Source organism: Phyllostomus hastatus, unplaced genomic scaffold, assembly GCF_019186645.2.
Source record: "Phyllostomus hastatus isolate PE091 unplaced genomic scaffold, TTU_PhHast_1.1 phas_scaffold_555, whole genome shotgun sequence".
In the NCBI taxonomy this organism is placed as follows: domain Eukaryota; kingdom Metazoa; phylum Chordata; class Mammalia; order Chiroptera; family Phyllostomidae; genus Phyllostomus; species Phyllostomus hastatus.
This window is the reverse complement of record NW_025334036.1, coordinates 14,071,161-14,092,547: the sequence shown is the minus strand read 5'-3', so window position 1 is coordinate 14,092,547 and position 21,387 is coordinate 14,071,161. Positions and strand designations below refer to the sequence as shown.

Here is a 21,387-nt window from a genome sequence, read left to right as displayed (position 1 = left end):
TCACGCCCCAACTGGTTTGACTGGTGCTGATTTTGTTCATAAGAGGTTAGCGGGGGTCGTTCTGTGTGGAATGCACGTGGCTGCATCCACATTGCAGTCAATGCTTGCCCTCCCAGAGCCCTCTTTAGGTAAAAGAGAACAGGAATTTATGTAAAGACAGTGCATGGTTCGTGGGATTTCTGAAGGACACCCTGGGTGGGCATTCACCCCCTGGAGCCCCAATGCCGGCTGCTTTGCGTGAGTGCTTGGGCCTGCCCCCCGACGCTGGCCTCTGAGTGCTGGGACCTCTGTCACTCCACCCTGTGGGTGCCAGGTCACGCTTCTCCAGACCCTCCAAGCTGCCCCTCGCTCAGGAGTGTCTGACAGCGGGAGCCCATGTCACGGGCTGTTCTAGCTGCAAAGGAGGCGGGAAAGGTAAGGTTCGGGCTCTACCTCGGGAAACCAGAGCTCATGGACTAGAGTTCCTCAAACGCAGGAGTTCCTTAAAGGCCCCTTTGCAATGTACCCCCTAAAGCCCCCACCACAGCCTTGCTTATCTTATGGGTTCCCATCGCACTCTGCACAGCCCCACTGCGGCGTCATCAAAGTCATTGTCAAGGCCTGCCTGCAGCTGCATCCTTGTACTCACAAGCACTGGGCCTGGCACTAGAAGGTGTTTTGTGAGTTGGACTTGGGGTGACCCTCCTTAGCATGGGGCTGGGCATCTGTCTCTCTTGGGCCTTTGCCTATGCTCTATCTTTTTTTTTAATTTATTTTTTAAAAATATTTTTTAAATTTATTTTTAGAGAGAGTGGAAGGGAGGGAGACAGAGAGGGAGAGAAACATCGACGTGTGCTTGCCTGTAGCACGCCGCCTGCTGGGGATCTGGCCCACAGCCCAGGCATGTGCCCTGACTGGGAATCGAACCAGCGATGTTTTGGCTTGCATGCTGACACTCGATCCACTGAGCCACACCAGCCAGGGCCCTTTGCCTGTGACCTCCTTTGCTGCTGAGAACAGCCAGCCCCCTCCCACGGTGTCCTTCCCTGTCCTGAGACCTGGTCTGTCCTCTACCTTGTCCCTTCCCTGGGTCCTAGCTGTCACTGCTGATCCACAGGCTCAGGCACTGGTTGGATGCGTCTCTTGGTTACCAGTCTTGGGCTTCTTGGCTTCCTCAACATGGAAATTGGGAGGAATCCCATGAAAATTTCCAGGCAGATTTTATTAAGCTTGCGCTTGAGCACCGGGGAGGCAGCGCAGGCGGAAGCAGGGGCCTCGGAACTGGCTGTGCGTGGAGCTAGCGTGGGCAGTTGGCTCCGTGGTTACAGTCCCCCGCGCCCTGCGAGGCTCTCCATGACCTGATCGCACAGCAGCAGCGGGGGCCGCGGAGGAGAAGGAGGGCCGGTCGGTCCCCTGAGGCCAGAAGCAAAGATGCACCGATGGCTGCGCCCCCAGGCCATGTGGGCTCCAGAGCTCATTTGGCTTTCGGTCGAGCGTCTTGTGCTCTTTGCTGTTTGACGGCTGGAAAAGCGCTTAAGATTTTGACGCTCCGTTGCCTCACGGCCGCTCCCCTGGGTGTGACGTCACTGTCCTTTCCCTCTGCAGATCCCGGTGCTCCTGAACCTGGGTCGGGACCCCGAAGTCAGCCTGCCCACGCCACCGCTCATGTACGCGTTGGCCTTCGGCACCTGCCTGGGAGGTAAGGGGCGCCGGTGCAGGGGTGGGGCGCGCTGCGCTGCGAGGCTCAGTGACGCCCAGGGCGTGCCCACGCCAGGGTGGCGAGGGTGGTCGTGTCGGGCCGCTGCCTGAGCACAGGCCCATCTCCAGCTCTGAGCGGGGCAGCTCTGTCCTGTCTCCTCCCGCCCCCTCGCGGGGCTGCCCGGACACCCTAAGCCTGTGGCCTGAGGACAGTCCTTACTTATGTCTCCAAGTTGGTGTTTTTCCACCGCGCACCTGGGCCCACGTGGCTCCCACGCCAACTCTGAGCCCACGTAGTTGATATTTAGAAACAGACCGTGAATCAGATGGCATCTGGGTCTCAGGCTCTTACCTCCCCTGAAGCAGCTGCGTGGTGATGCTGACGGCCGAGGTGGGGATGCGGACCTAGGAATAGGGAGGAAAGGTGTTCTTTGCCGGGGAGGGTGCTGGCCTTCGGAGGGACTGGAGAGTGACTTAGAGAGAGTCGGGAGGGACTGGGCTTGGGTGGGAGACACGGGGGTCGGCCTGTGATTGTCCTTGGAGGCCCGCGCTGGCGTCCTTCCCAAACCTGGGGACTGGTCACCTGGGAGGGAGAGCGGGAAAGGGCTGCGGACGATCTCAGATGAACACAACAGGTACATTTGAAGTTTTTATTCTCCCACGCAGGCATGCTGGGGTCGTCCCGCCTTCTCTGTTCTGTGGTTCATGTCTGACTGTGAAATCCACAGCTTCCTGTTGAGTTCGTCTCCTCGTTTGTAATGGGGGACTCTGTCCTTCAGGGCAGTCACTGTGGTTTCTGGAGGCAGCGCAGTGCTTGTGAGGGGCCAGACCTGGGACCCCCCTCTAAGAACCAGCCCAGGGGAGGTGGTGGGTGGGCTCAGAGCCACAGCTAACATCCCCGGGAGGAATGGAATGCAGGGGCATGTGGAAATGTGTCCCCTGTGTGGGATCTTGTTTCTTCAGCCTGACGGAGCCTCCGCTGTGACCTGACACTGGGCTCATGAGTGGGGACAGTCACTGAAGCAAAGATGGCAGCAAAGGGTTATTTGCTCGGCCGTGCAGAGTGCTCAGGGGAACCAGGAGGAGCCTGGAGGGGAGTCAGATGCCACCCCGGTGAGGGGCGGGGGCAGCTGGGCGTCGAAGGGTGAGGAGCCCCCAGGCTGGTCCTGATTTTCCCGACCTTGTAGAGTGACTGCGAAGGGGTGACCAAGGAGAAATGCTAAGAGGGTCCATTTACATAGCCAATAACCTAAAATATAACTGAACACTCCTTCACCGGAAGCCCCTTTTGGAAGTAGGGACACAGCCGTAGCCAACGGTGAAGGTTTCAAGACTTGGGATATTTTATTTTTTAAAAGATTTTATTTGTTTTATTTTTAGACAGAGGGGGAAAGGAGGGAGAAAGAGAGGGAGAGAAACATCCATGTGTGGTTGCCTCTCATGCACTCCCTACTGGGGACCTGGCCTGCAACCCAGGCCTGAGCCCCAACTGGGAATCGAACCGGTGACCCTTTGGTTTGCAGACTGGTGCTCAGTCCACTGAGCCACACCAGCTGGGAAGAGACTTGGGATATTTTAACCCTACAGGTTGTTGAATGGTGCTTGTTCCTGGTAGATGCCCAGCCATACTGGATGTTAATTCTACACTTCCGTCAAGGGGCCTCTCTCACTGACTCTGAGTTTGACATTTAAAAAAAAATTGGTAAAATATACATAGCATAGAGTTTATGGTTTTAACTGATTTTCTTAATCCTCACTTAAGGGTATTACTATTATTATTATTATTGCTTTTAGAGAGAGGAAGGTGGGAGAGAGAGAGAGAGAGAGAAACATCGATTGGTTGCCTCATATATACTCTCCATCTGGGGAAGGAACTAGCAACCTAGGCATGTGCCCTGACTGGGAATCGAACCCACAACCTTTTGGTACATGAGATAACGGTCCAACCAACTGAGTCACCCGGCCAGGCAGTTTTAACCAATTTTAAGTGTACAGTTCAGTGGCCGTAAGTGCATTCATACTGTTGTGCAACCATCACCGCCATCCATCTCCAGAAGTTTCCATCATCCCAAGCTGAAACTCTCCTCATCACACCATAACTCCTTCTTCCCCCCAGGGTTTGACATTTTAATGACTGTTTTAAATGAAACTTTTCAGTTGGCTGGAGAAGTGTCATTTGCTGTGTAAATTATGTGGGAGACACCAGACAGTTTGCAACAGCACACAAAAATCTTTCCTTGTCCGAAGCTGAAGCCAATGCCAATACCTTTTGGTTGTTCTTTTTCCTAAGAGCTAAGAACAATTCAAATGAGTCTTGAGAAAATGCTGCCTCCTCTGGGTTTCCTAGAAAAAGGAGGTGGAGTCAAGTTTGCCTGAGGACGCTTTTTTGGGAGACACAGCGGTGGGGGTGGAAGACAGAGGGCGGGAGTGAGGTGAGATGGAGAAAGAGAGGAAACAGACGCCGAGTTGCCTCGGGACTCGTGGTTCATTCGTTCTGGAGCTTGTAAGCAGTGCCAACACTGACCAGTACCAAGCAAGCCATGAGTGACGAAGCCCTCTCTCTTTTGGCGTGGCGACATGACTCATACACATTCTAGCAAGAGTGACGAGTCCGGAGCAAGCGCCGAGCGCTGAAACATTTTTTTCTCATCGAAATGTGATGAGTGCAGGGTTTGACGAGTTCTGAAGCTGACGAGTACCGAGGCGTGACTGTGCAAGGTGCCAGGTTCATCGGGTGGGGCCTTTTTAGGTGGGTTCTGTCACAGCGCCGTGTCTGGAAGCAGACGGAGGAGGACAGGGAATTATCTGTCTTCTATTCATTCCATGCTGTCTCCTGTCTCTCATTGGTCACGTTTGCTGCAAGGTGCTTCCTACCCCATTTGGGAAGGATAAGATTTCAAGAGTGTGTTGTTCTCAACATCACAGAGAACAAACAAAATAAGCAACAGGAACTACAAAAATCACAGCTTAAAAAACCATCAGAATTGTGAAGATGCACAGAGACCCACGTGACGTGAAGCGCAGAAAGTGACAAGCTCCTGCGTGGGGAGAGGGGAACACGGGCATTGTCCTCTCTGTCTCAGGTGAGGTGGGACAGACGAGAGTGTAGCCTCCCAGTGCCCTTGCTGAGTGTGTGGCGAAGCTCGGGATGCTGCAGAAGCAATGAAGAGGGAGCCTGGGCTGAGTCTTCACAGACTGCACTGCAGTGGGGGTGGGGCAGAGAGCACCCCTTGAAGGGCAGAAAGCCCCGCCCACACAGAGAATCTTCAGCCATCCACTGGCTGTAAAAACAGGAGGCTCTCATGGTTCAGAATATGCAGGGCTTGGCTATATAACCCAGGGACCCCAGCATGCCCCTTTGCTATTGTCTCTGATTTGGAGAAACTCCTGATCCCATTCTCAAAACATCTGCAGCTAGAGACAAATTACACTAAACTCAAGATGCAGTGAAGCCAGGTCTAGGTTAGCCACAGATTAGATTGGGTCCATGCTGTGAACAGACAGACTCACCCAGAAGGGGGATGCCCTATTCAGTTTGAGTGTGTATGTGTAAATATTAGCACTGGTCTCTACAGTTGTTTACAAAAAGACGTCCAGAATGCCAATATGTTAATAAAGAGCATCTACAAGAGAACCTACTGCAAATATCATACTTACTGGTTGAAGGACTGAATGTTTGCTCCTTAAGATCAGAAACAAGGCAAGGATGTCTGCTGTTACTTCTCTTATTCAATATAGTGCTGGAAGGTCTAGCCAGTGCAATAAGACAAGAAAAGGAAATAAAAGGTATATAGCTTAGAAAGGAGGAAATAAAACTGTTCCTACTGCAGATGACATGATTGTTTCTGTAGATTCCAAGCAATCTATTAAAAAAAATAAAACAAAGAAATGGGAAACCATATAACTAATATGTGAGTTCAGAAAGGTCATGGTTACAGGGTAAATACACAACAGTCAGTTTTAGTGATGAGCACACAGATGCTACAATTAACTATACAATGCTATTTATGATTTCTCCACAAATTAAAAACTGAAGCTGGAATTACAAAATGCTGATAAAAGAAATCAATGAAGACCCCAAACAAATGGCAAGACATACCATGTTCATGGGTTGAAAGGCTTACCATAGTAAAAGTATCAGTTGTCTCCAAATTAATATTTAGGTTTAATGCCATTCCTACCAAAACCTCAGCAAGTCTTTTGTACATATGTACACGAGTATTCTAAAACCTATGTGCACAGGATGGTACATAAATGGCAAGTAAGTAATGAGATGTCCAACATGCTTCACCATCCAGGCATTGCACATTAAAGCCACAGTACTGCCCTGGCTGGTGTGGCTCAGTGGATTGAGCAAGGGCTGCAAATCAAAGGGTTGCCAGTTCGATTCCCAGTCAGGGCACATGCCTGGGTTGTGGGCCAAGTCCCTAGTAGGGGGCGTGTGAGAGGAAACCACACATTGATACTTCTCTCCTTCTCTTCCCCCCTCTCTAAAAGTGAATAAATAAAATCTTAAAAAAAAAATAAAGCCACAGTACGATGTCATCACACACCTATAACAATGGCTCAAATTAAAAAAAAAATAGTGACAGCACCGAATGCCAGTGACAATGTGGAGAGACTGGGTCACCGAGACGTCGTTGGTGGGGTTGTAGTTGGTGTCACGCTGGAAGCCGGTTTAGAACTGTCTTAAAAACTAAGGCTACGCTCCTCAGCATTTGTTCTTGAGAAAAAAAAACTTCCATACACCCCAAAACCTGTACACGATGTTTCTGGAAGCTTTATTTATAGTAGCCAAGAACTATAAACAAACATGATGTCCCTTGACGGTAAATGTTGAAAGAGACTACGGAACGTTCATACCAGGAAATGCTACTCAGCCATTGAAACCGGTGAACTGTTGACCCGTGTGACCGGCTTGTTGGGTCTCCAGAAAATTATGTGAAGTAAATAAAGGCATATACAAAGGTCACACAGTGAATAATTCCATTTATATAATATTCTTGAAATGACAAAGAGATAGAAATGTAGAAAAGGGTAATAACTACCAGGGGTCAGTGCATGATGGCGTTGGGAGGATGTGGGGGAGGAGACTGTTGTGCATCTTATCTGCCTCCAGGTCAGCATCATGGCTGGGATGCTGCACCAAGGGATGCTGGGTAAATGGTACCTTGGCTCTGTTTGTATTATTCCTTATGACTGTGTGTGAATGTCAGTCATCTCAAAATGAGGGCTTAATTAAAGTAATAAAAACGGAAAAATCAGGGGGAACCTCTTTCCCATTGAGTACACTCATAATTCCCAAACTCAGTCAATGCCTGCAGACAAGCAGGCGTCCTGGAAAATCAAGTCAAGGAAGCGTCTCTGACTCCCAAGGCCACAGTCAGAGAAGAACATTCAGGGGAAAAAATAATATGCGCAAAAGTCCAGTATGGGAGACCCAGTATTCAGCTACTAGAGACATCTCAGACAGGACAGAATGAAATGCAAGGGAGGAATTGATCCAAGAAATGATAGAAGCCAGTTTCCCAGAGCAGAAGCAATGAATGGGTGGGTGTACGTCTCCTGGGGTCTCGTCGGCTTTGAGGAGCCTTAGAAACTTGCCCCGTGTTGTAGATCTAGTGAACCCCGGACCTGGGAATCGAACTCCAGCAGCCCAGCCCAGCCTGTCTTCTCCCGAGCTCTCTTTATTTGGAAAACGGGGGAATTAGAAGTCCGAGGTTTAGCAAGACAGGCCACAAACTCGTCATGGTTCAAATCTGAAGGAAATGAAAATGTGACGGGATCTTAAGCAGGTGATGGGATGTGAGAAACGGGACGTGACTGGACGTTGGCCCTGGTGCGCGTCTTGGCCCCACAGGCATGGCGTTGGCAGGGCCCGGGGTCGTTGGTATATCCCGCCCGGTGCTGACCACTTCCCCCAGAGGGCGAGCCTACGTCCAACCCTGGAACCTCGGTGATTCACAGGACCCAATGTGGTTGTGGGTGCCCTTGACCATCAAACACTTTTATTTTATTTCTTCCCATATCTATGTATTAATTGACTAAAAACAAGCCAAAACTAATTTAAATATTTACCGGCAAGACACAGAGAATGAATAAAAATTAAGACTGCTTGAGGCCTCGGTGGGCGTGGCGTCCTGGCCCGTTACCTGGAGAGCGAGGGGCGTCCCCTGGCTTCGTGAACACTGTCGTCTCCCTTCGGTCACGTTCACAGCTTGTGTGGCAGGTGGCCCTCCCACGTGCCAAGGGGAATGCCAGCGTGGAGAATTAATTTTTTGTTTTCTGGCCAGTGGACAGTCTTCACTGGTGCAAGCGTGGCGTTCCATTGGGGAGGCTCCGCAGACTTAGAAAAGGGCCACTGAACGCAAGGCAGGGCGGAGTCTGGGAGAATGATAGGTCAGGCCTGTAGGCACACATGTTGCCTCTCCAGGAAGGGCCACCAGGCACGCCCAGCTGGCAGCAGCCACCCACGTGCACCCCCAACCCCACGTGCTTTCTGTGGACGGAAGGTGGAAAGGAGGCTTCAGCCAGAGCGTGGCCACCTAGGATCTCTCTGTCCCCACCACATGGAGCCGATTGATGAAATTCATGCATCGCTTTTTATTTTTAACTTTCACCCAAAGACATTTTTCCTTTGGTTTTAGAGAGAGGAAGTAAGACAGAGAAACATCCGTTGGTTGCCTCCTCTACGTGCCTGGACTGGGGATCGAACCTGTAAGCTTTTGGTTACAGGACAATGCTCCAACCAGCTGAGCCACACCGGCCAGGGCCAACCCATGCATCTTTAATTCATAAGATGCCAGCAAAGCCTGTTAGCATCTTATTGAACTGCGGACACCACCGTGGACATTCTGAATGGACTCTCACGTTCTTTGTCTTTCATGCGCCCAGCAGAAGGGTGGCGACTGCTGTCACGTCACACGGATATGGTTGACATCTCCCTGCTGACGACGGCACAGGGACAGGCAGGCGGACACCTGCCGCTTTCAGGGACCCACGTGGGGACGGGCAGGTCACAGCCATTCGGAGGGAGACTCGGTGGGTGTCTCCTGGGGGTGGGGCCCAGGACGGGCAGGGACTGGCTGCTGTCTCCCCACAGGGGTCACGGTCACCTGGCAACCAGGTGCCTGGAGCCAGTTCTTACGCTGAGTGTCACTCAGGGGGCAGAGCGTGGCGCAGTGGAGGCAGCGGTCCTGGGCGACACCCTCCCTACCCAGGCCTCGGCCAACAGCACTGCCCACCTGTCACAGGAGATGAACCCTCCCTGCTGCTGACAGCGTCTCATTCTGCATCTTCTTGCAACCAAACACCTCTCGCCCAGGGCCGGGTAGGTCAGTGGTTGGAGTGTCGTTCTGTTGTGAGTTTGATTTCTGGTCAGGGGCACGGCCAGGAGGCATCCGATCGACGTTTCTTTCTCTCAAATGAGTAAACATATCCTCGGGTGAGGATTAAAAGGAAAGAACATCTTAATGTAACAGAAGTGCTCAGTGATTTGCTCACGGCTCAGCAGATTGGAGACGGCTCCATGTTTCCTGGACCTGAAGCCGCTCATTGTTCTTCCTTCTGCACCAGGGGACGTGCTCTGTTCCCAGTGTGTGTAGGGGCTCATCTGCTGGCTTGTCTGGATGACTGATGGCCCGAGAGACCTGCTCGGGGGCCTCCTGACGTAGCTGTTGCCCCCCACGCTTCCTGCCTTAGCTGTGGCTGCAAAACCATCTGTGACAGGAAGGCTGGGCCCAAGGTTCCCAAGGTTCTGTCCCCAAGGTTCTCCCATCTATAGATGGGCCAGACAGTGAGGTCTCAGTGCCCAGGGCGGGTGACAGGGGGGTGCATTTATGTGACAGCAAAGGAGGAGGCTGCTTGGGGCCACTGTGGCCACAAACTCCGTGCATCGCCACTTGCTCGGGACTCCCTTCGACTGTCCGACCCTTCCCTGGATGTCTCCCATTCCCTGGGGTGCCTCCCACCTAGCTCCACCCCACCCTGGGGTCTGCCCCCTCCCTCTGAGGTTCTCTTGTGCTTCTAGGTAGAGAAAGCTCTCTGCTTCTACGCGTTCGTGTGATTTGGTTGGGCCCATGCAGGTAACCCCGGTAACTCAGGGGCCTCCCCCATCCCAGGGCCTGCGCTTAGTGCCTGGTGACGCTGCGAATGAGGGACGTCACCAGCGTCCTGTCCTCACAGCCCTGCCTAGCACCTGGCTTCTTCCATGGCGTCGCCGTCATGGACAAGCCCGGCAGGTGGCGCTGCTCTGAGGTTGCGGATTCCACACGCCGTCCTTGCTCTGGGAGACAGAGGGTGCGGTGACCTTGTCCAGGGCTCTCCCCGCCTGCTGTGCGTTACTGGGGTCCAGTCTCTGCTAGGCCCCTCTCTCTGGGCTACGTGCAACTGCAGACGCGCGTCTCACGGTCGCCGGTCCTCACACACTCGGCGGTCACACACACACGTCAGAGCTGTGTAAGCTGGTCAAGTCTGGGTGGTCTGTCCATCCCTGGACCTTGGCCTCTGGGACGGGGTGATAGAAGATGCTGCTAACCTTGACCAAGCAAACCCACCCTTCCCTGCCCCCGCCGCTGTGACTAGGGCCGGCCTCGGTCCCCCCTGCCGACTCTCCCCTCCCACACCATGCGTACGCCCGTGTGTGCACGTGTGTCTCCCGCTGCAGATCACGTGTGCTGTCAAAATGGGCCCCCCCGGGGGTCATGTGATTCACCCGGCTGTCGGCCCCCGCCCTCCATCCACAGAGAGGGTTTCCCCCCGTGGGGTCGGAGGCACGTGCTGCTCAGCTGAGACCCCGTCCCCGGTTCCCAATACATGTCCCCTCTTGGCCACGTCCATACACAGCTCTATTCCGTTTCCTTCTAGAAGGTCAAGGTCACCGCACCCCACCGCCACTGGCTCATTCTCCTATGATCTTTTCCACCACCTTGACAATAGCCATAGTCCTATGCATGAATGAACCGCGGTGTGTATAAACAGTGAATAGGTTTTGGGGGTCACTAGTGTTTCTTAGTATTTGCAAAGCAAACACTTTGATCATGCCTGTGAAATAGTCATCAAGTCAAAAGCTTGCGTGGTGATCCGAATATTCTAGAACAAAAGGGAACGAGAGCTTTCCACCACAGTAAGCCAGGGCTTGATTTTATTTTATTTTTTTATTTTCTTAAAAAGACTTTATTTATTTATTTATGAGAGGGGAAGGGAGGGAGAAAGAGAGGGAGAGAAGCGTCAATGTGTGGTTTGCCTTTTGCATGCCCCCTACTGGGGACCTGGCCCACAATGCAGGCATGTGCCCTGACTGGGATTCGAACTGGTGACTCTGGTTCACAGGCCGGTGCTCAATCCACAGAGCCGCACCAGCCAGGGCTGACTTTACTTTTGAATTTCGGTTTCAGGTAACGGGACTCTGATGGGGGCATCGGCCAACGTTGTTTGTGCAGGAATCGCGGAGCAGCACGGCTACGGCTTCTCGTTCATGGAGTTTTTCAGGTATTCTCAAGCCTTTTTTTTTCTCACCTGTGGATATGCATATTGATTTTAGAGGTGGGGTGCCCTGAGAGAGAAGTACTGATGTGAGAAACACTGATCGTTTGCCTCTTGTACGCGCCCCAACTGGGGACCGAACCCGCAACCCGGGCATGTGCCCTGACCACGACTGAACGCGCAGCGTTTTGGTGCACAGGATGACTCTCCAACTAACTGAGCCAACAGGCTGGGCTCAAAGCTTATTTTAAATTTCTGTTTCTATTTAAAAAGTCTCTAAGCTTACTAAATTCAAAAAAAAGAGCAATGCATCTTCTAAGTGCTAGGATGGGAGTGTTTGCAGCGATTACAGAGTCTTTGGTGTAGCTGCAGTTAGCGCAGAGAAAAACACATTAAAAATGTATGGCTGGGATTTGCTTCCCAACACAGAGGCTGACTCAGGCATTCTGATGGACTCAGGGTGAGTCCAAAGCGCCGGGCGTGCTGGGCCATCTCATATTGCTGTTTTTCTTGAAAATCCCAGTGAGGACTTGTGCTTTGATGACAAGGGTGCCTCATGTGAGTCTGACACCCTCATCCTGGACTGTCCAGTGCAAAGTCCCCCACTGGTAAGAGCCCACGGTCTGCCCGGGCACCTGTCAGGAGGGCAGCTCGGAGCTGTGGCCCCGGTGGGGGCTCGCAGGGACCAGGGTCTGCTAAAGATTTGTGACGCCAGTGCTGCCTGAGGGGGACATCCTGCTGCCCCTGAGGGGCTCTGCAGGGCTCTGCTTGCCAGGCCTGGGTTTGGGGACAGAACCCTGGCTGCCACGCCCTGTGAGGACCGGGTTCAGTCCCTGCCTATACTCGAACCCTGCCTTCTGCAGACTTACTGTGCCTCCCTGTCTGATCCTGAGCAACGAGAGGTAGTTTTGCTGGGATGTTGGCTTGAATGACACTCCCGGGGGACTTGGGTGTGGGGACAATGACTGTGCCTCTCTCAGTGGGACTTGGGGCTCATTGTTGGGCTGATGTTAAGGGACAGGGTCCAGAGCTTAACACTCAGCCAACTTCCTGTTTACACTCTGGGCCTCTGCCGAGTACAAAAGCAACGATGGTGTCACATTAGGAGAAGTCTCTCCTAAGCACAGCCTTCCTGCGGCGAATGTCGAGAAACCAGGATGGGCCCGCACCCTGCAGTCACCTGGTCTCTGCCCCGGACTCGGGGAGGGTCCAGTCCCAGAGCACCGCAGAGAATGGGGGTTTGGAGACCTGCAGAGACGGCCTTTGGCCCAGTAATTTACAGACTCCCCCATGTCCAGGGGCCCACTTTCTGCACAGCTGGGAGTCTGTCACAGCTGGGACACCCCAGTGACCCTGGTGTCCTCTACAACATAGTGGCCCCCCTCCCCCCAACTGCCGGCAGCCACGGGCTGGACTCCAGACATGAGACCCTCGTGGCCACTGAGCAGCAGTAGCTGGTCTCTGTGAATAAGTGCCAGGACGTCTGCTTGGGGGGAAAGGCCAGTGTCCTCACCATGCGGGACGTGCGCCAGGTGCAGGGTGCAAGGCCAGTGTTTGGTGCGCATGGGCTGTGAATGTGCGCCCAGCGGGTGGTGCACATGCGCTGTTAACTTCTCTGGCAGACTTGGTGTTTTTGTGCCACATTCCAGGCAGTGTGACCAGAGGTGGTGTCAGAGACAGGGTGGCTCTCAGTGACTTGGTGGCCTCAGAAAGCTTGGGGCTGGACTACCAGGGGGCTTCTTCATCAGGCCTAAGGAATCACATAGTTGTTCTTGTTTTAAGATTTCGTTTATTTAGTTTTATTTTTAAAAATATTTTATTTATTTAGTTTTAGAGAGGGGAAGGATGGAGAAAGAGAGGGAGACAAACATCCATGTGTGGTTGTCTCTCATGCACCCTTTACTGGGGACCTGGCCTGCAACCCAGGCATGTGCCCTGACTGGGAATTGAACCGGCAACCCCTTGGTTCACAGACTGGTGCTCAATCCACTGAGCCACACCAGCCAGGGCTCGCTTATTTATTTTTAGAGAGAGGGGAAGGGGGGAGAGAGGGAGAGAGAAACATTGATGGGTTGTGTCTTACACGTGCCTCCAAAATAGAGTACATTTATAACTCTGACATGTGGAAATATTACTATTTTAGCTTTGTTGAGCATTTATTTAGGTTGCTTCGTATTCATTGTTATCATAACCAATGTTGGGTTGAATATCTGTACAGATGAAAGTCTTTTCACTTTTTAAAATTCTTTCAGTTTTTCAGTTACAATTGAAATTCAGTATTATTTTGTATCAGTTTCAGATATACAGAGAAGTGGTTAGACAGTCATGTACTTGCCAAGTGGTTGTTTCACTTTACAACTGAAGGTACATTTCCTGACATAGAATTGCTGGCAGTGGGAATGATGTTGTAAGAGCCCCAACATGGCCCTGGCTGGTGTGGCTCAGTGGATTGAGTGCCGCCCTATGAACCAAAGGGTCGCAGGTTCAATTCCCAGTCAGAGCACATGCCTGGGTGGCAGGCCAGGTCCCCAGTAGGGGGCGCACAAGAGGCAACCACACATTGATGTTTTCCTCCCTCTCTCTTTCTCCCTCCCTTCCTCTTTCTCTAAAAATAAATAAATAAAATCTTAAAAAAAAAGAACCTTGATACGGATCAAGCATCCAGACACACTGTCCCCCCAAGTCCCTGAACCTCAAGGACATCTGCTGACATTGTCCCCACCACCGCTCACTCTGTGAGGCTAACAATAGGTGTGTGGTTTGCTCCGCTAATGCCACGGAGATTAAACTCTCCTCTGTAAGTACCGGAGATTCAAATTTCTTACTTCGTACACTTGCTATTCATATCCTTTCCCTATGTCATTCTATTGAGAGATGTGAACTTTTCCTATTTTGGGGAACTCTCTTTACATTTAAAAGAATCAGTTCAGATGTATATGCTGTGACTGTGTTTTTAGTTTATTTTTAAACTAGTTTAAATTTGGCAAAGGGCTTTCAGATGTTCCATAGTCAAAATTAGGAATCTTCAGGAATGTCCTTTCTATTTCCCAAGCAGGTTAACTTCACTTTGGTTCTTTTCTAGATAGTTTTCTGGTTTTCAGTTACAACTTTTTTAAAAATATTTTTTAAAGGATTTTATATTTATTTATTTTTTATTTATTTTTTAGAGAGGGAAGGGAGGGAGAAAGAGAGAGAGAGAGAAACATCAGTGTGCGGTTGCTGGGGGCCGTGGCCTGCAATCCAGGTATGTGGCCTGACTGGGAATCGAACCTTAGACACTTTGGTTCACAGCCCGTGCTCAATCCACTGAGCTACACCAGCCAGGGCTCACTTACAGGTTTTAAATTCAACTTCCTTCAAGATAATTGTAGATTCACGTACAAAATGATACAGATGGATCTCCCGTATCCTTTACCCAGATACTCCCAATAGTAAGTTCTAGAAAAACCTGTGGCACCACATCACCACCAGGATATGGCACTGGGGACCCAGGCCCACTGGGGTCCCTCTTGCTGCCCATTCATGCCACGTCCATGCCCGTTCACACCCCCTCCCTTCCATCCTGAACCCCTCAACCACCAATCCTCATCCATCTGAAACTCCGTCATTATGAAAGTATCGTGTCGGCAGAATCATACGATAGGCGTGATTTTTTGGGGTCGGCTGTCTGCACTCACCAGGGCTGCCTACTTATATCCATCAAGTTATTTCGGGTGCGTTCCACAGTCTGCACCACGTGACTTGTGGACACACGGCCTCCGTTCAGTGCCTCGCCCTCTGACGGACATTGGGGTTATTCGCTGTTTGGGGCCGTTGTGGTATTGTGAGTAGTTGCTATGATATTCCCGGACAAGTGTTGAACATAGCTTTCAATTCTCCTAGGGGTGAAATTACTGAGTCATAAGGTAGCGTGAAGTTAGTTTTTACATTTTTTTAATCCTTACCCAAGGATATGCTCATTGATTTGAGAGAGAGAAAGAAAGAGAGAGAAACATGGATTGGTTGCCTCCCGTCCATGCCCCAACCAGAAATCAGACCCATAACCCAGGCATGTGCCCTGACTGGGAATTGAACCTGCAACTTTTTGGTGCACGGGATGATGCCCCAACCCACTGAACCACCTGGCCAGGGCTGGATAGTTAGTTTTTACAGAATTGTCAAATCACATTATTTTCCAGGGTGGCAGTACCATTTTACATTCCCACAAGCAGTGTGTGGGAGATCCGATTTCTCCACCCTTTTCCATCCTGCAGGGTGGTTCTGAGTTGCATTTCCAGCCATTTTGGAGCGGCGTAGTGGTATCTCACCGTGGTTTTAATCTGAATTTCCCCAGTGCTGTGTAGTGGTATCTCACCGTGGTTTTAATCTGAATTTTCCAAATGGCTGGTGATGTTGCGTGTCTTCTCTCACCCTCGCTGCCATCTGTAGCTCTTTTTCAGGGAAATGACTGTCTGCCCCTTTTAGGTGCGTCTTTTACCATCAGGGCGTGTTTTGTGAATCAAAATTAAAATGTTTTTTTTCTTTTAATATGTGAGTTTAGCCCATTTACATTTATCAATATGACATATGTATGTCATGATTTAATCATATTGCTACACACATTGTTTTTACTTGCCAATTTCTCTGTATTATGTTTTTGCTTTTTTATTTCATAAAATTTCTCTTGGTAATTAGAAATGTTCTATTTTTTGTTCTGGTGACTACCTTTGCTTCTCATACTTATCAAATGACTTTTGTCCTCTGTTTTCTTATTTAATCCTGAATATCTGGTTCTCTCCCTTTTCTTTAAATCCTCACCAGCCCTGGATGGCATAACTCAGTGGATTGAGCACTGACTGCAAACCAGGCATCGCAGGTTCGATTCCCAGTCAGGGCACATCCCTAGGCTGCAGGCCATGGCCCCCAGCAACCGCACATTGATATTTCTCTCTCTTTCTCCCTCCCTTCCCTCTCTAAAAATAAAAAATAAATAAATAAAATCTTTAAAAAAATCCTCACCAGAGGATGTATTTATTCATTTTTAGAGGGAGAGGAAGGGAGTAAGAGAGACATCAATCAGTTGCCTCCCAAGTGACCTCACCGGGACTTGAACCTGCAACTTTTCAGTGTACAGGACAATGTTCCAGCCAACTGAGCCACCACCCAGGCTGGTTTGCCTCTCTTTAAGGGTACCCTTGGCCTTCTCCTCTTGCTTCTCTAACAGTTGACAAGTTTATCTTACTTTCCCTTTTCCTTCTAATTTCTTCACCTGTTTACTAATTGAATTATTTCTACTTTCAAAACATATAACATCTACGTATCGTTTTTTCTTCCTCGTCCGCAGCCACCTCCCTGTTGGGGACAGCTGTGTAAAGGGAGGGAGCCAGTTCTGGGCGACACTGGCCCAGATTCTCACAATCCCACAGCTGGGGAGCTGTCCCAGAGGAAGCCTCCTCCTGGAGACGCTTCTGCAGGTTCCGTGTATTGACGCCCAGTCCAGACTGGCTTTCCCTTCTGTCCCCTTGGCCGTCACGTCTGGTTGGCAGCGCAGAATCGAGAAGCAGAAAACCATGTTATTTCTCTCAGTGTCACTGAACAGAGGGTGTGTCTGTCACACAGACCACCGCCGCCACCGAGGTGCATTGTGAGGTTCGAGTGGAAACGGCCTGTCACCTCCTGCTGCCTGGCTGAGGTGTCGTGGTTGGGGGAGGGGCAGGGAGCCGTCCCAGGACAGCACGCTGAGGTCAAGGGTGGCAGGAAGTCCCTCAGGCAGCAGGGCCTGCTCCAAGAAGACCCCTGAGGAGGCCGGGCATCCCTCTGGAGCTCCTGGGTGACCGGGTGGCCTCCCTCCTCCGCCCGGTCTCCCATGGGTCCTCTGGGCTGTGTCATAGTGCTGTCACTCAGCCCGAACTCCCCGTGGGGATGGCTGTGGCCTGCAGGCACCCGTCTGTCTGTCTGTGCACTCCCAGCCCTGGCCCCTCCCCTCCCCTCCCTGCTGCTCAGCCTCTGAGAGCCCAGGCTCTTCCCCCAGGAGGCCCTGGTGGCTGGTGGCTCCTCGGTGGCTTGGGCAGGGCAGCTCCCTGTGGTCTCTCCCTCACCGAGTGGAATGAGCCCTTCAGTACGGAAACCACGGTGACGAGCAGTGCCTGTGTGCTGGGCCGAGGCAGGTGCGGGAGGAGGGAGGGGCCCACAGCCCCGCGTGGGGCTGCCTCCCAGCCGGCCAGACAGCAGGGACGCCCGCCTTCCTCAGGGCACCCACCCAGTCCCCAGCGGTCACTTCTCGGGGAACCACCTGGAGTCGGTTTTCAGTTTTGTCCAATGTGTGACTGTGTCACCTCACGACAGTGTGATGATTGCAGGTTACTCAAGTCCCAGGAGCAGGTGTTAACGAAAACTTAAATTCCTAATTGCACTCCAACAGGGCCACTCAAGAATGCAGAGCTGGCTGGGTGGCTCACTTGGTGGGAGCGCTGTTCTATACACCAGAAGGTTGCAGGTTCGATCCCCAGTCAGGGCACATACCTGGGTTGTGGGTTCGATCTCTGGTCGGGATGTGTACAGGAGGCAACGGATCGATGTTTCTCTCTCTTCCTTCCTCTCTCTCTAAAATCAGTAAATATAAGTATATCCTTGAGTGAGGATTTTTTAAAAAGTATTTTAAAACAGAAAGTCCTGCGTGCCTTGGCCGGCCTCTGGGGACCTGGATTTCAGGAGGGTGCCCCCCACCTCCTAAATGACAGGAAGCCTCGCTGTGCTGAACTGTTGGCACCAAGGACGTGGTCTCAGCTAAGACCTGCCCTGCTTTGGTGTCTGCAGCCAGGGCCCATCCAGGCAGAGGGGCCCCGGTGACCAGCCCCGTGGATGCCCTGGGCGCCAGGCCCTGTGGAGCTTTCCGGGCAGCTGGCACCTGCACGTGCTGTCCCAGCTGGTGTGTCCCCCGAGGCCCCACTGGGACAGGCTGGCGTCTGGTGCCCCCCAGACCCCGCCCAGCGCCCTTTCCCTCGGCTGAGTGTGCCCCGTGTCCCCTTGGTGAAGGAATCGCGGCTCTGAGTGTGACCGTATGCGGGGTCCTGGGACCCTTCCTAGTCTGTCATCGAACCTGCAGTGGCCTTGGGGACCCTGACACACATGACTTGAGACACATCGAGTCTCAAATATTTGAATTAGTAATAATATTTTCAGAGATGCAGAGACGATTACCTCTAATGGACGTTGTTTTCTTTTTTATTGTGGTAAAATATACATAACATCGAATTTATCATCTTATCCTTTTGTTTAAAAAAAAATCCTCACTCAAGCATAAGCCCATTGATTTTAGAGAGAGACAGAGAGAGAGAGAGAAACACTGGTGTGAGAAAGAAACATCAGTTGGTTGCCCTCCTGTACATGCCCCAACTGGGAACCGGGGATCAAACCTGCAACCTAGGTGTGTGGCCTGACCGGGGATCGAACCTGCAACCTTTCAGTGCATGGGAGGATGCTCCAACCAGCTGAGCCAGCCGGCCAGGGCCTTAACCATTTTTAAGTGTGCTGTTCCGTGGCATTAAGTACATTCTCATTGTTGTGCAACCATCACCGCCGTCATCTTTAGAAACCTTTTCATCCTCAACTGGAACCTCTGCCCCCATTAAATAATAACTCCACTCTCTCCCCTATCCTGTGAGTCTGGCAACCACCACCCTGCTCTCTGTCTCTGTAGATTTAACTTCTCTAGGCGTCTCATGTAAATGGAATTGTACAGGCGTTTTTCTTTGTGTCTGCCTTATTTCACGCAGCGTCATGTCCTCGTAGTTCATCCACGTTGTAGCGTGTGTCAGAAACATCAATTGGTTGCCTCCTGTACATGCCCCAGCTGGGAACTGGGGATCAAACCTGCAACCTAGGTTTCTGGTCTGACCGGGGATCAAACCTAGAACCTTTTGGTTATCATCCTTTTTCAGACAGAGTGATACTAACCCAGTGTATGGCCCTGGTTGGTGTGGCTCAATGGATTGAGTGCTGGCCCCTGAACCAAAGGGTCCCTGGTTCGATTCCCATCGATTCCCAGTCAGGTCACGTGCCTGGGTTGTGGGCCAGGTCTCCAGTAGGGGGTGCTTGAGAAACAACCACACATGGATGTTTCTCTCCTTGTCTTTCTCCCTCACTTCCCCTCTCTCTACAAATAAATAAAATCTTAAAAAAAAATACTCCCGTGCATGGATACACCACATTCGTCTTATCCATTCATCCATCACTGAACTCTTGGGTTCTTTCTACCTTTTGGCTGTTGTGAATTATGCTTCTGTGAATGTGGCTGTGCAAATAACTGATCAGATCCCTGCTTTCCCTTTTTTTTTTTTTGGTGTATACCCCAAAGTAGAACAGCTGTATTATGTGATAATTCTATATGTTTAATTTTTGAGGAATTGCCATACTGTTCTTCATGGTGGCCATACTGTTTTACATCCTTCAGTATCTGCACATGCTCACTAACACTTGTTATTTTCTGTGTTTTTGATAGCAGCATCCTAAAGGTTATGAAGTGGTATCTCATTGTGGTTATGTGTTTTTTTTAATCCTCACCTGAGGATGTGCTCATTGATTTTTAGAGAGAGAGGAAGGGAGAAAGAGAGAGAAGCGTGCATTAGTTGCCTCCCATATAAGTCCTGATTGGGACTCGAACCTGCAATCTTGGTATGTACCCTGACCAGGGATCAAACCCGCAATCTTTTCTGTGCACAGGATGATGTTCTAACCAACTGAGCCACCTGGCCAGGGCTCTAAGTGGTGTTTTTAATGAGATTTGGTTGTACAGGCAATTATAAAGGAGGAATTATGTGGATCATTAAATCTAACATCTTTGCTTGGAACATTACAGCATTTCAAGTGGAAATGATTTGAACTCAGAAGGAGAGGGTTGGCTCAATTGTCAATAGTCCATTGTTCCAATTTTTAGACGGAGAATTGCCCACTAGAAAGGCTGCTTATCTTTTGACCTGATTTTTTATATTGAACTTATATTTAATAAGAAAAACTTGGGTTTCGGCAATTCAATTTCACATAAGTGCATGTCATTCTCCTTTAATTATTTCCTTCCTTCACATCAGCGTGTCTTCATTTGCTGCCCTAAATTCAAGGCTGTGATCATTTGCTCTTCCTTTGTACATCACAATACTTCACACACCTTCAAGATAAAAAAATAAAACCACATGTAAAATGGTTTCAAGATGTACTTTGATACACATTATGCTTTGAGCTTGTGGAGTTGAAGAAGTCACCTAGACTCTTATTTATAGTCCAAAGCTATTGAGGAGCTTCATTATTCTTTCTAATTCAAGTTCATAGGCACTTTTGGCTCCCTAATGTGTCAGTGTATATTGATTTGTTCTTTCCAAATGCTTTAAATTTTTTAAATTTATTGATTTGAGACAGAGAGAGAGAGAGAGAGAGAGAGAGAGAGAGATCAATTTGTTGTCCCACTTACTGATGCATTCATTGGTTGATTCTTGTATGTGCCCTGATGGGGGATCGAACCCTGAACCTTGGCATATCAGGATGATGCTGTAACCAATGGAGCTACATGGCCAGGGCCAGGTTGCTTTTTAAGTGAGCATCTTGATTAGGATATAAGTCAGCGTTACATTATTTTCATTGTTGTAGCTATGGAACTAATGAATTAAAAATTTCAAACATAACTGGCAGTACTCTGAATTAATACAGAATTTAGAAATAATTTTTGTGTGTGGACAAATTGCTAATTTTGTAATCGAATAAAGGTGTTTTTCAGTTTTCTTTTTTTTTAAGATTTTATTTATTTATTTTTAGGGAGGGAAGGGAGGGAGAGAGAGAGAGAGAGAGAGAGAAACATCAATGTGCGGTTGCTGGGGGTTATGGCCTGCAACCCAGGAATGTACCCTGGCTGGGAATCGAACCTGGGACACTTTGGTTCCCAGCCCGCGCTCAATCCACTGAGCTACGCCAGCCAGGGCTAGTTTTCAATACCACTTATTAGTTAATTAAAAATTAACTGGGCTCATGGTAGAGATGTTATCTAGCAGATACAAAGATAACTAATTAAAAAATGAAAAAAATTCACTTAAAAGTGTTTCCTCATCTTGGATAATGTTGTTAGATTTCCCTGGGTTGACTGGTTGTTTTAACATTAGGTAGCGTGGCCTTAAGTACATTTTTATCTATGATACATTTATTATTTTGGGGTGAAGTAAATCTGTCTTTACGATAGCAAAGAAAATAATCACTATTATCAGT

The 21,387-nt window shown here is 50.1% G+C and overlaps 1 protein-coding gene across 1 annotated transcript in view; it reads left to right on the top strand.

Moving 5' to 3' along the window:
• The window catches only part of OCA2 (OCA2 melanosomal transmembrane protein), a 167,225-nt gene that overhangs the window by 110,719 nt on the left and 35,119 nt on the right, over positions 1 to 21,387 (top strand). The window contains exons 22-23 of the mRNA XM_045824982.1: positions 1,585 to 1,678; positions 11,073 to 11,166. Coding sequence (XP_045680938.1) covers positions 1,585 to 1,678; positions 11,073 to 11,166 — 188 coding nt within the window. The remainder of the gene's footprint in view (positions 1 to 1,584; positions 1,679 to 11,072; positions 11,167 to 21,387) is intronic.